Raw genomic sequence first — 16,944 nt, forward strand, 5'->3', positions numbered from 1 at the left:
ATAATTCAAAGTGTAGTGTGAAAAAAGTGAAAAATTATTAACTGTGTTAAAATAAAATATTCGAAAGTTTTAAAGAATTTAGTGTTTTAAAAAAAAAATTGTTCAAAGTGTAAGTGCTGTAGCAAAATTTATATTGGACAGGTAATTTTTGATAAATTTAAATATTTGTATACCTATGTCATTTGTTAGGTGTTAAATTAAACAAATATTGAAATTGTCACCATAAATGTCTTGTATGGTTTGGTGGTGTGTCGAGTTGTCAACAAAATTCCGAATGGGACTGCTAGGAACTCATTTGCAATACATCCTTAAACATAAACAATTTGCAATATCTACTATAAATGTTTAGAGCAATTGTGGAATTTATTTGGGTAGAAAACTGCTTCCTTCCAATAAACTTTTCCGGCCCATGGGTCGACACAAAGTTTTAAAACAACAGGTCTTAGTTTAGGCGGTACTTTTTGAGTCATCTCTTATCAAAAGGATCTTTTTGGTGGGTAGTAAACTTACAGCCGGTTGTCTTAAGTTAAACCGAAAGAAAGTCAAAAGAGGATTTTGTATGAACATTATTTGCGAATTTATGTAGAACTGAAATTTTTAGTACAGACTCAATTTTCATTAAAGACTAAACTTTATTTCGATGCTGCTACTACTTTCTAAATAAGTTTATCAACTAGCTTTGTGTTTAATATTTTTCTTAATTCTCTTTTTATTACACTTTTTCATTACATCTTAAAAAATATTTTCTAAAAAAAATAAATTTAATGAATCACATTTATTCATCACTAAAATCCTCTTCCTCACTACAATCATCATCATCGAAGTCCTCATCATCCGAATCAAAATCATCATAATCATCATCATCATCGTCTTTAAGTTTCAACTGCTCAATCTTTAGCAGCAGTTCATCTCTGGTATGAGGAACTCGGGTTTTGGGTTTTGCCTTTTCGGCATTAGCCTCATCTCCTTCCACAGTGTTTTCTGAATTTTCGCCAACCTTCTCACCATTTTCTTCTCCCTCACCTTCCAAACTTTCTTTTTCCTTCTTACCCTTGTCCATGTAACGCAAAAAGGCACGACGTTTTCTTTCGGGAAAAGATTTAATAAGTCTTTCCATTTCTACCTTAAGTTTCAATTCTTCTTCGGGTGTGGGTTGTGGTGGTTCTATCTCCACCTCTTCAGCACTTTTTAGACATTTAGCGCATACTTTTGCTTCCAGAGCACATTCACGGCAAAGAACATGATACGCCTTGCGTATCTTTTTCTGGGAACATTTTGTACATGTTTTAGGTTGTGAGAGAGGCTTATACTTTTTGTATTTGATTTTCCATTCTATGACACCTTTACAATGTTGACACACTTCCGAAATGTGCAGGGTATTGAGACGTTTCTGTAGTGGAGTCTTGTCGTGTAGATCATTTTTGAAAACATGACGATTTTTATGTTTTTGAGCACGAGTACGGGATGCATTACCACGCTGGGTACTCATTGTGATTGTGTGCAGAAGTTTTTCTTTAAATTATTTATGATTTAATAGAGAATTTTTAATATTTTATTAAAAATGAAAAATTTTCTGTGAAAAAACGTGTTGCTTCTGCAAACAAAACAATAACAATTGATTGTCAAAGTGAAAGCTGTCAGTTTTTATTCACCACAAATGTTTGGTGATTATAAACAGAGTTGTTATAAATAGTGAAGCTCATAGGAAATTTATTTAAAAAACATGTTTAACAAATTAAAATTTAATTAAAATAAATTTTGTGTGGAAAAAGTAAGTCTTATTATATAAAGATATTACGTTTATTAGTTTAAATCACAATTTCTTAGAAAACCAATAAATATCATGAAAGTTTTGTTTACTTAAAGCTTTTTTGCAAAATCTGCTTAATTATAAATTTTCTGCCTTTTTTCAACATTTTAATAAGTTTTAAAACTTTTTTATTTTAGAAATTTCCTTAATTTAAAACAATATTTTCTTTTTTTTCAGTAACCTTATATTCCCGACATCTTTAAAAACGCTAAAAATATCCTGTATGAAGTTCTTTACTAAAATTTTACAAAATGCGTGATCTTAAACAATGTTTACTCGATCTTTTACGATCTGGTGGTATATCTGTTGGTGATAACAGCAATACAAACAATTCACAAGTCATGCCTACCTCAAAAATTTCCCACAAACCAAAGAAACTTCATGAGTATACAGCAGCCGATTGTAATGCCGCCTTTCTGCGTAAATACTATGAAGTGGGCAATGGTGGTGGCTTTAGTGCCCCCAATAATGGAATTATATATTTTAATGAAAATCTTACAATGACCAGTAAATATGATATGAGACAATTTCCCATGAATCGTTATCCTTCATGTCCTCTAAGTACATTTAGTAATAGTGATGATAGTGTCTCACCGCCAAGTTCAAAATCTGATAATCATAATACAACCGATGATACGGAAAGTTGTCGTTATGATGATTATTCATCGGAAGAAGATCGTACTACATTAATTGATTATTGCACGCATAATAATCCAGATAATGTAATAGATCCAACGCATAATTGTTGTGAAGCCGATGATGCTTTATTGGATTCGTTTTGTACCTTATGCACTTCCAGTTTTAGTTATAATAAGTGTTGTCGTTATTGTGACAATTCCCAATGTGGTTCAATGTGTAATTCAGAACGCAGTTCACATATTAGTCGCCGCAGTCAACCACCACATAATTTACTAAACTCCACCTTGCAGCGTAATAATGTTAACTTAAGGTAAGTGTTTTGTTTTATTTTTTTTATTTATTTCGGTAAACTTTTATTTGTGAAATGCCTCGCTAGTGGTAAAACTGAATTTGTTTAAAAAAATAACAAAAAAAGAATTGTTTTTTTCTTTGTATTGTAAAATATTATTAAAAAACAATCAACAAAATAATGATCTATTTAGGTTATTGGAGGATTTTTAAGCTGGATTTTTAAAATTTTTTTTTAGTTCTAGATTTTATTTTGTTCACGTTGTAAACGATTGCCATAAGTACGTGAGACTAAATTCCATGAATCCATAAACCGATCCATACACATGGAAATGCATTTCTGAAATAAAAAGAAAAACATTTTATTAAAAAAATTAAAAAAAAAAAATTTTCTGAAAGATCCTTTAATTAAATGAACCTTGATCGAAACGATCTATACGGAAAATACTTTAAAAATTCAAATAATTATTTTTTGAAAAAAAATTTCAGAACTTGTTCTAAAAACAATTAGTTCTAGAACAAGTGCAATTAGAACTACTTTTGATTATAAAACAACAACATTGGAATTAGTAGTGTCACCATTACGCCTGGAATCTGTCCCTCGGAACATTCTTTTGGTTCCAAAATTCTTTTAATATTAGTTAGATCTTTGGCACTTGTTATGTATTGATACTACACGCTTTCAATGGAATGCATACTAGTTCCGAAACAACTTCTTAGAATCAGTTAAAGAAAATATCAAAAAATTAAAACAAAAATTTATTTTAAATAGAAAACGAAAGTTTTTAAAATTAAATGTAGACATTCACTAAAGCTTCCCTAGCACTAGTTCCAAGGTTGACAACTTGGCTTTTTTTAATTAATTAGATTAGATTTTTCTAAAATTTAATAACGCATTTCGGATTTAACACAAAAAAGATCAAACTACGATAGTTTGGACAAAGCTCTACGTTCTAGACAGGAACACATCAATATTGATAACAATCAACATGCCGCTGTCATTCATTCAATTAAATTCTATTAAAAGCTTTACATTATCTAAAAAAACATCAACAATTTCCACCAACTTTCCAACTCACCTGTTCCGAAGAATCCAATGATACACCGGGTTTATTAATGCACTTGTTAAAACATTTTTCAGTCATTTTCTAAAATAAAAAAACAAAATAAACATTACATTTATTAGAGAAATAATTTACACTTCTTCTGATTAGGTAATTGTTTGATGAGCCTCACCGTCAAGAGTTCCTGTGCATTTGCTACGGCAATTTGTTGTTTAACTTGATCCATTAATTCGCCTTTTTCATTGGCCGATAGATTTGACATGCCCGACATTTTATTTATTTATAATTGTGGCAACGATTTTAAAATTAATTTATTTCGAAATAGATAAGTTTTTATTGAAAATTTTTGCACAGAAATTTTCTAATAATCTCTGAACTTTTTCCTTTTATCAATTAGATTTTTGTTCTTCTTTTTGTTCTCGTTAATTTAATAACATGTGTATGGCGGTGTAAAAACGCCTTTATATTATGTTAGATTTGTCAAAGGTGTTGAATAAAATGACTATGACAGGGTTGTATTGTGAGGTGTATTCATTCAAAATGACCGTTAGTTTATTATAATTTGTTTTAACTTGAGTAGTGGGTTTTATTCAGTTTTTTTTTTTAATAATATTTAATATTTTTTATTGTTATTTTGTTTATTTGAATCTTAAATTGTTGATATATCTTGTATACCTTTCATTTTTGTTTTTGTTTATACACTTTCTAATCCCTCATTTAAATATTTGTTGCAATTAACACCAAAAATAGAAATGTATTTGTTAATTTTTTTTAACATGTTTCCATTTAATCAACAAGTTGCATGCAAATATGTACATTCGTTTGTTTTTCAATAAACAAAACATATTTCAGGAAATGTAATTTATTAAATATGATGTTAAAGTTTCATCTTTAATTTTAAAAATAATCTTTTAAGTTATTTTTGAAAAATGTTTAAGCTTTTAAAATAATATACATACATATAATCATGAATTCATAAAAATAATATTTTAATTAAATTCAAGGGAAATTTTTATTATGTTTTTATATTTTGCACTTAAAATATACATACAAATTTTATTCATTTTAAATCGAAAATTCGAACCCAGGAAAAACTTACATTAAAAAGTAATGTGTTAAAATGCTAATAAAACTTCTTTTCACTACTTCTTCATAAGCTTTTTAACTCATTATTTCAACACGGTGATGTCGTTGGAGGCAAGTACTTCTACGCTTGCTAACAAAAAAGAAGTTAAATAATTATATATTGCTTACAAAGAAGTTGTCGAGTAAGTTGTTTTGTTTTTAATAATAAAAAGGAGCTAGTGAGAATACGAACTAAGCACTTAGGTTTGTTAATTAAATGTTCTACTCACTGCACCACTGCTTAGCTATTTTATTGCGCATCAAATAATGCTTTTCACATACAAAATTAATGTTGTTTTATAAAACACAATTCTTAACACACCATTAAATAAAATATGCAAACAAAATGACAAAGACAAAAATAAATTACTTCCATTTTATAATAAAAGAAAGTCATTACTCGATTACTTCAAAGTAATGCAGACGTCATGTAAATAGTCATTGAAAAGTAAGTGATTATGGAAGTACAACCCATTACCGAGTTCTTTCTGATTTCTCTAAATGCTTAAGAACCTTATTGTTATTGATGTAATAAATTTAGATGGAATTCAATTCGAAAGTAATACTATAATTTTCCAAATTTCAATGATGACCTACTTTCAATATTTCAAAACTGAATTGATATATTATTTATTATTACATGTTTGAAAAGATTACAGAAAATTTTTAATAGAAAAACACTTTCATAAAATATTTGTATAACTATTAATTACACTAGACAACACTGAAAATTAATTTTAAATAAAAATAGCTGATTCCTATGCATTTCCACCTGTTGAGTTCAAAATATTAAAATTTCCCGTTAGTTGTAGTTTCCGAGATATTGTGGTTTTTGTAAAAAGCTTATTTAAGACATTTCTTGGTGTTTTTTACACAATTTCTCAGAAACGTACCAATATTCATGGAGTTATTCATCAACATGGTTATCAACATAAAATTATCTATGATTGGTATATAATCATGAACAGTTATTACAGGATACCTTGGATGTCCTGCAGCGAAGTTGAAAATTGCATTTTTTTGGTTTAGCCGGACAACTTTAATTTAAGGTAAACGAGTTTGATTTCTTTTTACAATATAGTATCAATACATAACAATATTTCTAAAAAACAATTGGAAAACCGTTAAAAATTTAATGAAATATTTTTCAATAAATTCGTGTTTTTTGGTTAATGTGTTTTTTTTACTTTTAACAATATTTGTTCTTCATACATCATGATACATAAAACCTATGTATATACTAATATGAAACTTTGGAAGTAATAAGATCCTCACAAACGTCATGACAAGCACTTACAAACATCTACAACTATATTTTTGAAAAGAAAAGACATTGCATTTACCCAATTCACAGTCGGTATCGTATTGTTGTATCATCATATGTCATTTATATTTCGCAGACAAAATTTTAAGACACAAAAACAAAAGAATAGTGAAAACTTACGACATACAACGTTACTGCACTGATTGTGAATTGTATAATATTTTGAATTCATGGGTATGTAAAAATAACAAACAAAAATTGAATTCAATCCGAAATATTTCACTGCGTTTTTAGTGAATTTCCAGTTTTAACCGAAAAATGTTATTATTAGTTTGTGTTGGTAGTATTTTGTGGAAAAACTCCTATAAATTATGCCCAATGTATTGTTTTAAGGATAAAACAAAAAAAGGCTAAATTTTCCACTTCCTTGCAAGGCAAACTAGTAATACTGCAATAACTGTCATCATGATTGCTCTTTAAAATGATTTTATGTAGATTTCCATGTTGTTAAAAAAACACTTTGGAATTTAGTTCCTGTTCTGCAAAATTTAGTAAAAACTTTAAATAAAAGTGGCGTAAGTATTGTCTGTACAAAAATCGCAATATCTCAAAAACTAGAACTCAGCTGATGGAAATACGTAGGAATTAACTATTTTTATTTAAAAGTTACGCAAAAAGTTCGAATTTGTTGACTTGTGTTATTTGCTAACATTTACTTGTAAATAATAAAAATATTTGTCTTAATTTTTTTTTGGAGGAGTTTAATTAGATTTGATTGTTTATAAACTATGTGTAGCCAACAAGATATTTTTGCAAAAAAAACTTATTCAACTATAGACTGATTAATTTTTACACAATTTTTCTTTATCTTTTTCTCCACTAATAAACAAACAGTAATTAAATTTTCATTATTATTAAACACTTAATCACTCAAAACCACAAAAAACTAGTTAGGATGAATCTTAAATAGTATTAAAATGTTTTAATTTCATTAATCTTTTCAACAAGACACCTTTAAAAAGACGAATTTCAATGAAATATTTGTATTTTTATTATCACTAAATGTCATTGAAATATAAAAAGGATGTAAAGTGTATTTCATACTAAATTAGTTACATTTAAAGACAGTTTTACTCACAAAAAGATGAAAAAGACATTTCGAACAAAATGAAAAAAATAATTAAAATTATGTATAAACAAAATTTCACTTAAATAACTAAGAAAAACATTAAAAAAAAAACAAGTAGGAAAATATAGTCGGTCATGACCGTCCATATAATACCTTACATCTGTATACTAATAAAATGTGATTTAGTTTTCATATAGAGCCAATTATTGTTGAATAAAACTGTGGATATTTAGGTAAAATTTTGATGGTGGCTAGGGTCAAATGAGGCCCTATAATTATAAAGTTCATAAGGGTCATCAAGGCTAGTATAGAACTTGGTTTTGCAGCTTTTTGTCGAGATACGAGTATATTAAACATAATTATGAACTTAAAAGCCCTATTTGGCGTGTTAAGTTGTATCAGTGCTAGGTGAAATAATGGACCGATGTGCCAATTTTCATTGAATTATCTCCAAAATTGCGACCTGTAGTTTGATTACATGGTTTACATGCCCTATTCGGGGGTACAGTTGTATGGGGGCTAGTGAAATAATGGACCAATCTTAACCATTTTCAATAGGCTTCGTCTACGGTACCATAGAAGATCATGTGCCAAATTTCATTGAATTATCTGAAAAATTGCGATATGTAGTTTTATTACAAGATCTACAAGCCCTATTCTGGGGTACAGTTGTATGGGGGCCAGGTGAAATAATGGACTGATGTTAACCATTTTAAATAGGCTTCGTCTACGGTACCATAGAAGATCATGTGCCAAATTTCATTGAATTATCTGAAAAATTGCGATATGTAGTTTTATTACAAGATCTACAAGCCCTATTCGGGGGTACAGTTGTATGGCGTCCAGGTGAAATAATGGACCGATGTTAACCATTTTAAATAGGCTTCGTCTACGGTACCATAGAAGATCATGTGACAAATTTCATTGAATTATCTGCAAAATTGCGACATGTAGTTTGATTACAAGGTTTACAAGCCCTATTCGGGGGTTCAGTTGTATAGGGGCTAGGTGAAATAACGGACCGATCATAACCATTTTCAATAGGCTTTGTTTCTGGAACAATAGAATGTCATGTACCAAATTTCATTGAATTATCTTCAAAATTGCGACCTATAGTTTGATTACAAGGTTTACATGGACGGACGGACAGACGGATGGATGGACAAACGGACATAGCTACATCGACTCAGAAAATGATTCTGAATCGATCGGTATAATTTAAGGTGGGACCAAGATTGTTGTGCGTTACAAACATCAGCACAAACCCAATATACCCTCCCCACTAAAGTGTTGTAGGGTATAAAATAATAACATTTAACGCATTTATTTGAATTTGAAATTTCCATACATTTTCCATGCTAGCTGGCAGCAGACAAAGATCAATAATTAAATTTTCACATGATGAAATGAAATTACGCATTTAATTATTTAAACACGATTTGAAACGAAGAAGAAAATAACAAAAATAGAAACATAACACCCGAAACTAAAATTGCTGATAAATACGTTAAAAGATTTAATGGGAGACACACAAGATGGACAATATTGTACATATTTTTATTTTCTTTTTTAGTTGTTCCTAACACTCATCATTTGTTTTTTTTTTTTAAGGTGATATATCCATGTTTATGATGTTTTATCATCCATCTATCTATATCCAGTCAAACATTAGCCAATTTTTACAAGTTTTACACACAAAACTATAGTATAAACGTTTAAAGAAGACGGAAAAAAAAAAAACAAAATAATTGAAAATTGCAATGAACTTGAAATTTAATACTCGTACTTTTTGCTGCATTTATGTTTTTATAATAAAAAAAAAACTCTATTAAACAAAAAAAAAACATAAAAACATGTTAGTGGACTTTGGCAAAATATAGAAAAAAACACAGATATACACACCATAAATGCAAAAAAAGTGAGAGTGATTTTTCATTAAATTTTCTTTTAAAATTAATGAAAATAAAAAAAAAACAGCGAAACAAATCTTATATTATTTTGTGTTAAAGCGTTACATGTTTAACAATTATTAATACTTAATTTACTAAAAAATATTGTTTTTGGTTTATTTGCTTAAACAAGTATGCGTATGCGAAATGTATCATTTAGCTAACAATACTTAAGTCATGTAAATATTAAATGATTTACTACCAGTTTATAATGTTTAAATATTAACAGATCATTTACCTAACGCATTGTTGTAGTTTTCATTTGCGCAAAAAATAAATGTAAAATGGAAAGCTTTGACAATTAATATAATGTTGTACTTTAATCAAAAACAATTCAATTTTTCCGGTTATATTAATGTATTCAAATTTCAATCATTATAAATATTTACATAAATTCTATTTAAACTTAAATTTAAACGAAATTATTAACAAAATTCCAATATTATCTATCTAAATGTATATAAAAGAGTAGCGTTACTGACTGACTGATTCATCATTTTATAGATGTCTTTATACCCTACACCACTTTAGTGGGGACGGTATATTGGGTTTGTGCTGATGATAAACAATCGGCTTAGAATCATTTTCTGAGTCGATTAAGCTATGTCCGTCCGTCCGTGTGTGCAAGGTACAGGCCGCACCGTACCCCCCAAATAGGGCCTTTTGGCTTATAATTAATTTAAATGATCTATTATGTTAACAAAAGTCGAAAAAATTTAGTTTTATAGAACTTTAAATGACACTACCGATTTTTGTAATGATCGGGCTTCATTTGACCCTATCCCCCATACAAACTCCCCTTTAGAAAATGACTTAAAGGTCAAAATTCACTTACAAACACTAATAACACTTTTAAAATCTACATAAATAATATTGAAGAAGACTTAACTCCCCCTACCAACATTTTTAAGGATAGGGCCATATTTTGCCCTACTCCCTTTTGAGCCCTCTTAAAAAATCTATTTTTTTTTTGCCAAAAAAAAGTAAAAATATTCCGAAATAAAGTTAAAAAAAACAAACCAAATGCTTTATTTTTTTAAATAATCCTCATATTTAACATACATACTGACTGGTGTAGGGTATCATATGGTCGGCTACGCCCGACTATACATTCATACTTGTTTTGATATGAAGTTAGTGGACCTACAAGATTTTGGGATATTTGAATATTTGGGGGTAAAAAGGGACAACAAATTCGAACTTAAAAGAGCTAATTCCTATGTATTTCCATTCGCTGAGTTCAAAAATCATTATTAAATCATTATTTTCGGTTAGCTTTAGTTTTCGAGATATTGCGATTTTTGTACAGGCAATATTTACACCACTTTTTTAAGTTTTTAATAAATTTTGCAGAGCGGGAACTAAATTCCAAAGTTTTTCTAACAACATGGAAATCTTCATAAAATTATAATCATGATGACAGTTATTGCAGTAAAACTAGATTGCCTTGCAAGGATGTTGAAAATTGAGCCTTTTTTGTTTTATTCTTATAAAAATACATTGGGCTAAATTTATTGGAATTTTTCCATAAAGCACTACCGACACTAATCAATAATACAATTTTTCGGTTAAAACTGAAAATTTGATAAAAACACAGTGAAATATTTCGGATTAAATTCAACTTTTGTTTGTTATTTTAACATCCACATAGATTCAAAATATTACGCAATTCACAATCAGTGTCGTAACGTTGTATGTTGTAAGTTTTCACTATTCTTTTGTTTTTGTGTAAAACAATTTTTGTTTGCGAAATATTAATGACAATACGATACCGATAGTGAATTGGATATGTGCAATGTCTTTTATTTTTTCAAAAATATAGTTGTATATGTTTGTAAGTGCTTGTCATGATGTTTGTAAGGATCTTATTGCTTTCAAAGTTTCATATTAGTATATTTAGGTTTTATATATCATGAAGTATGAAGAAATATTGTTAAACATAAAAAAACACATTAACCAAAAATCACAAATTTATTGCAAAATATTTCACTAAAATTTTAACGATGTTATTGTTATGTATTGATACTATATTGTAAAAAGAAATCAAACTAGTTTGTCTTAATTTAAACTTATAAGGATAAACCGATAAAAAGTACAATTTTCTACTTCGCTGCAGGACATCCAGGGTATCCTGTCATCATGATTATACACTAATGATAGATAATCATTATTATACACTAATGATAGATAATTGTTGAATAATTCCATGAATATTGGTACGATTCTGAGAAATTGTGTAAAAAAAATCACCAAAAAAAGTCTTTAATAAGGTTTTTACGAAAACCACAATATTTCGGAAACTAGAACTAACCAGAAATTTTCATAACAATTTTTGAATCAGGTGGAATTACATAGTATTTTTACTTAAAAGGCATTTCCACTGTTGTCTAGTGTAATTAGTGATAGAAGAAAGATTTTAATTGCATCTACTTCTACTCTTAAAAAAAAAGCAGATGGAGGTCTGGTACTTTTTCGAAATTCGTACTTTAAGGGTTGAAATTGTGTAGCAAAGGTGATTTTGGTGCCTTTTTCTTTTTAACTATACTTTTTAACTAATGAATATAATTTTTTTTTTAAATTTTTACAAAACTATAAGACACCAGTTACATATTTTTTTAAAATTCGGACCTTTTTTGGTGTAAAAGTTAAAAAGGGATAAAACTGTAATCTTGGTACTTTTTTTTAACACATTAACCCTTTCACGCACAAAACTAAACAGCTGGACTTTTATGGATTTAACTTTAGCACACACTTTATTTTGACGTAAATCGATTAACTTGGATGAACAATGAAAAAAAGAGTTTTCGAAGGATATCGCAGGATATTATCCTTTTTAGCATGTTGTGATATCAGTTTCTAAAAAATAACGTATTTTTCTTTGGAAATTTACTGTTGCTGTGAACTCAAAATAACGCTCTAAATATTATTATTTTGGAATTCGCATATTGAACTCTATACGGTTAAATTGGTTAAAATATCAGAATTTTTGGATCTTTGATGAGTATTAAAATTTTCATTTTGAAATTTTGATACCAATTGTATTTTTCCATCAAAAACTTCCTATTTTATTGCCGAACATTTATTTGCCGTTTAGACGAAAATAAGTTTTCTATTAAAATTTTGTTTAAATTTGTCGACATTTCAGCTATAATTCTTTTTTTTTCATCGATATTTCACAGAAAAATAATTTTTTTATATAAAATTCGACGTTATATCGAAACGAATATATTGCGTGAAAATTTTAACTCACATCAAAAATTCGACATATTATTGAAAATTTGAAATCACATCGAAAATTTCAAATCACTATTGTGCATTTCATTAAAAATTTTACTACTCATTGAAAATTCGACTTTTTATTAAAAATTCTACTTTTATCTAAAACCAATCTTAATCAAAAATTAGACTTATTATAGAAAATTGGCTTATCATCAAGATTTCTTTTAATATAGTCTTTTTAATTTCAATTCAACTTTTTTATCGAAAATTTTACATCTTATCAAATAATTGATTTTGCATCGAAATTTATACGTTTCTTCATAATTCGAATTTTAATCGAAAATTCGACATTTTATCGAAAAATCGATCTTTTTTCAAAAATCTATTATCATCTAAAATTTGATTTTTCATAGAAAACTCGAGTCATATAAAATTCCACTATTCATCGAAAATTCGACATTTCATCAAAAATTTAACTTCTTGTCGATAATTCGACTTTTCATTTAAAATTCAACTTTTTGTCAAAAATCCATCTTTTTCCAAAATTTTACTTTTCATTGAAAATTCGACATTGAATTTAAAATTATTTTTTTAACAGTAATTCCTTAAATCATAATCTTTTAACTAAAAATTCAACTTTTCATCGAAAATGAAATTTTAATTGAATATTTTTCTAAAACGTCTCTTTTTATCTAAAATTCGTCTTAAGTGTTTGTATCTCTAGAAAATTTTAATTTTTCTTGAAAATTCGATCTTTTATGGAAATGTCAAATTTTTCTCGCGATAAATTGAACTTTGACAATTATATAGATTTTTAAGTTTTCGAACATAACACTATCGGATGTAGTTATAACTATAACTTTTAAGCACATTCGCGTTAGGTTCTTCTTGAGTTTGTTGCTCATGCAGTAGTATCCATTAGAAGGATTTTATTTTCATTAGAATCGTGAATTTCTTTAAAATTTTATATGTTTATAGTTTTACCATTAGAGTACACACTCTGTTTTCCGCAATAGCTTCTGCAATTTAATCGTTTATGTTTTTATAAATGAATTAATATCAAAAAATAAGCCTTTATTAAAATGCTTGCAAATAATTATCAAATATTTGCTAATATTAAATAATTAATAGTAAATTTGTGTTAGACAAATATTACATCACATCATATATTTTTAATTAGTCTAAAACAAAAGACTTAAAACACAAACGTGATACAATTATTGATGAATGGAAAACAAGGCAAAGAAAAATAAAAAACGCAACGGTTAATAATAAATTAATAAAGAATTTTTGTTTAAAGAAAATTACAAAATAATAATAACAACAACAAAATTAAAAAACAATAACTACAAAAAACATAATTAAATCATGCTACAATAAACACATGCAATCTACACATTTTCTATATAGAGAAAGAACATAACAGCCAGACAGACAACAAATAACTAAATATTACGAATTTGTTATGGTACATTTTTTTCTTAATTTTTATTTTTATTTTTTGCTTTTGTTTTTAGTTTTTGTTTTTTAATTTAATTTTAATGAATTCATATGAAAATTGAAGCTGACCATAAAAACGTAGCCTTTAAATTAAAACAAAAAAATATATATAAACAAACATTAACCATGTATAAAATAAAATAAATGAAGAAACAACAAATAGTAAATAAAGAAAAATCAAATCAAACCATAAACTGAAATATAAAAAAAACTAACAGAGCATAGAAAATCATAAGAAAAATAAAAAAAAAATCAACTTTAAAACATGTGCTTAATATGGCCAGAAGTTAGTGGTGTGGTGGTGGTGGTTGCTGCTGCTGCTATTTGATGCTAATATTGTTTGGAATTGAAAACCGAACCAGACATACAGACAGTCAAAGTGGCAAGCAAGCACAGTCTACACGAAAAGAAAACGTAGACTAAAGGTTATATTAGATAGATAGATAGATAGATAGATAGATAGATAGATAGATAGATAGATAGATAGATATATAGATAGATAGATAGATAGATAGATAGATAGATAGATAGATAGATAGATAGATAGATAGATAGATAGATAGATAGATAGATAGATAGATAGATAGATAGATAGATAGATAGATAGATAGATAGATATATAGATAGATAAATAGATAAATAGATAAATAGATAAATAGATAAATAGATAGATAGATAGATAGATAGATAGATAGATAGATAGATAGATGTAATAGTCCATACTGCTTTTTTTCTCTGCGTGTATCTAAAGAAGGCAGAGCCACTTGTATACAAGGTATTAGCGGCTTGATAATAACCAGCCACTACAAAAACAAACTGCTGCCACACAAAACCGACTCGAGCCGCATTTACTTCATGGTGTTTTTGATTTTGTATTATTATAAACTTTGTTGATCAATTTCTTTTTCTTTTATATTCAACTTTTTTATCTGTGTGTTTATATTTTGTTTTTTGCATTTCTTTTGAATGATGCGCCAACCACAGCTCAAACGTTGGGTGAACATTGTTAGGAACGCACGTGGATCTTAAGAAACGCGTCAGTTTACACAACAATAACAAAAAGAGTTAGATTTTCTCAACGAAAAAAAACAACAAAAATAAAAATTACAAAAACAAATAAAATACAATAAGAAATTTTTAAACAAAAAATATTAATTATAAATAAAAAAACAAAGTGTTTTTAAACAAATATCTTAATTCCAGTGAATATTCATTAAAAACAACACAAATTTAAAAGAAAAAGTTGACAAAAAAAATCTGCAAAACTTTAAAACAAAATATTTAAAACCAAAAAAAAAATAACGGTTTAAATTTAAATAATAAATGCAAATTATTTTAAGTGACATTTTTTTAATAATTCTAACAATTGAAAATAATATATAAATCGATAAATTTTAAAAATTTCTTGGCCTGTTGGGTGCCTTTCAAAATTGGGATTTATTACAATTTTATAAAATATTGTTGCATGTCAAAACGGTGAGTTTTACATAAATTAGCAGATATTGTTGTTTCTACATCTTCAATTATTTTGTTGTAATTTACATTTTCTTCTTGTAATTTCTTATTATTACTATTGCTGTTGATTTTGAATTTATTTTTATATTTAAATACGGAAGTGTACTCGTGCATAGATAGATTTTATTTTTCTTTTTATAAGTTGTTGAAAGATTTTTATTTACAGACAAATATGAAATAAAATCTGCTTCACTTATTTTCTGTTTTAACACTATAATTATTTTATTATGTATGCTCGTTGCTCCTCTCTGGTCAGTTCATTATTTTAACAGTTATTTTATTATGTGTGTATATGTGTTTTTTTCCCCTTTTTTTTAATTAACATAATTTAATTGTATGATTAAAAAAATGGGATTTTTGAAGTATGTGTTCGTTTATGTTAAAGAAAAGGTGTTAAATTGTAAAGAAAATTTTAATTTTTATAATCCCCCTCATATATTTAGTTGCCAAAATGTACTAAGTCCATTTAAATTTTATTAAAGAACTTACTGATGGTTTAGTTTAGGTCATGGTAAACTTAGGAAGAATTTGAACATATACCTGTTCATAGCTAATTTAATTTGAGTATAAGGTAATTTCATGAAGGAGAGTTTGTAAGGCGGCTATGGTTATATAAGACCCGATCATTAAAAAAGACGGCAGTGTCATTTAAACTTCTGTAAAAAGTTTTTCCATTTTTGATGACAAAGCAAGGTGATAAGGATGTATGAAGGCTAAGATGACGAAAAGATTTCAACCATTCTCAATAGCTTTAGTCCTTGGATAAGCAAGAGTTATGCCAAATTTCATTCAATTATTTTGAAAATTGCGAAATTATTGTTTGAGTTTTCAAAATGCGATATTTATAAAAATCCCTCTTGGGGGACTTATTTAGTCAATATTACATGACAAAAGTACCCCTAAAGGTATAGGAAAGATATGAGAGTGTGAAAGGATCTATATTGGTTAAGGGTTGAAAATTATTCTCTATTGAATCTGAAATTGATGTTAAAATTAAAAAAAGTCTAAGAAAATTGTCAATTCGGGTTGAAATCGGTTCTTTTTACTGGTTCACTGGGAATTTATTTAGTCAGTATTACATGGCAAAGTAACCTTAAAGATATAGGAAAGATATGAGAATGTGATAGGATCTATACTGGTTGAGGGTTGAAAATTATTCTTTATTGAATTTAAAACAAACAATTCTAAGAAATTTGTCCATTCTTGTTGAAATCGGTTCATTTTACTGGTTCATTCCCACGACAATTGGATCTTCGCTTCGGAACGACCCAAGTCATACTCGGCCAAAGATTGTCAACCCAGCGAAAGCTGTATCAACCGAAAGTTTTTTCCCCAGGAATGAACTATTGGCCACAGTCGAACTGTTACAACAACAACATAAAGCAAGGTATTATGAACGGTAACTTTCATTAGATGGCAAAAAGATATCGATGTTGTGTCAT

The 16,944-nt window shown here is 27.7% G+C and overlaps 3 protein-coding genes across 5 annotated transcripts in view; 1 reads left to right on the forward strand and 2 right to left on the reverse strand.

Moving 5' to 3' along the window:
- Positions 1–678: 678 nt before the first annotated feature.
- Positions 679–1,614, reverse strand: LOC111677727 (uncharacterized protein C9orf85 homolog). Its single transcript, XM_023438916.2, has one exon. The coding sequence runs from the start codon at positions 1,487–1,489 to the stop codon at positions 776–778; it is 714 nt and encodes a 237-aa protein (XP_023294684.2). The 5' UTR covers positions 1,490–1,614; the 3' UTR covers positions 679–775.
- Positions 1,615–1,992: 378 nt separating this feature from the next.
- Positions 1,993–16,944, forward strand: part of LOC111677722 (GATA zinc finger domain-containing protein 14) — a 92,444-nt gene continuing 77,492 nt past the window's right edge. The window contains exon 1 of one of the 3 annotated variants that reach the window (XM_023438910.2): positions 1,993–2,759. In XM_023438910.2, the coding sequence (XP_023294678.2) occupies positions 2,062–2,759 (698 nt within the window). In that variant the 5' untranslated portion in view covers positions 1,993–2,061. Of the gene's footprint in view, positions 2,760–15,305; positions 15,464–16,944 lie in introns of those variants that run through there. The other 2 variants (XM_023438909.2, XM_046947439.1) reach the window with 2 other exon arrangements.
- LOC111677723 (mitochondrial import inner membrane translocase subunit Tim13) lies at positions 2,865–4,237 on the reverse strand. Its single transcript, XM_023438911.2, has 3 exons — positions 3,974–4,237; positions 3,817–3,885; positions 2,865–3,077 (listed from the first exon to the last, which is right to left on the reverse strand). Exons 1-3 carry the CDS (start codon positions 4,070–4,072, stop codon positions 2,979–2,981), a joined length of 267 nt encoding a protein of 88 aa, XP_023294679.1. The 5' UTR covers positions 4,073–4,237; the 3' UTR covers positions 2,865–2,978.

Source organism: Lucilia cuprina, chromosome 3 (assembly GCF_022045245.1).
Source record: "Lucilia cuprina isolate Lc7/37 chromosome 3, ASM2204524v1, whole genome shotgun sequence".
Classification (NCBI taxonomy): domain Eukaryota; kingdom Metazoa; phylum Arthropoda; class Insecta; order Diptera; family Calliphoridae; genus Lucilia; species Lucilia cuprina.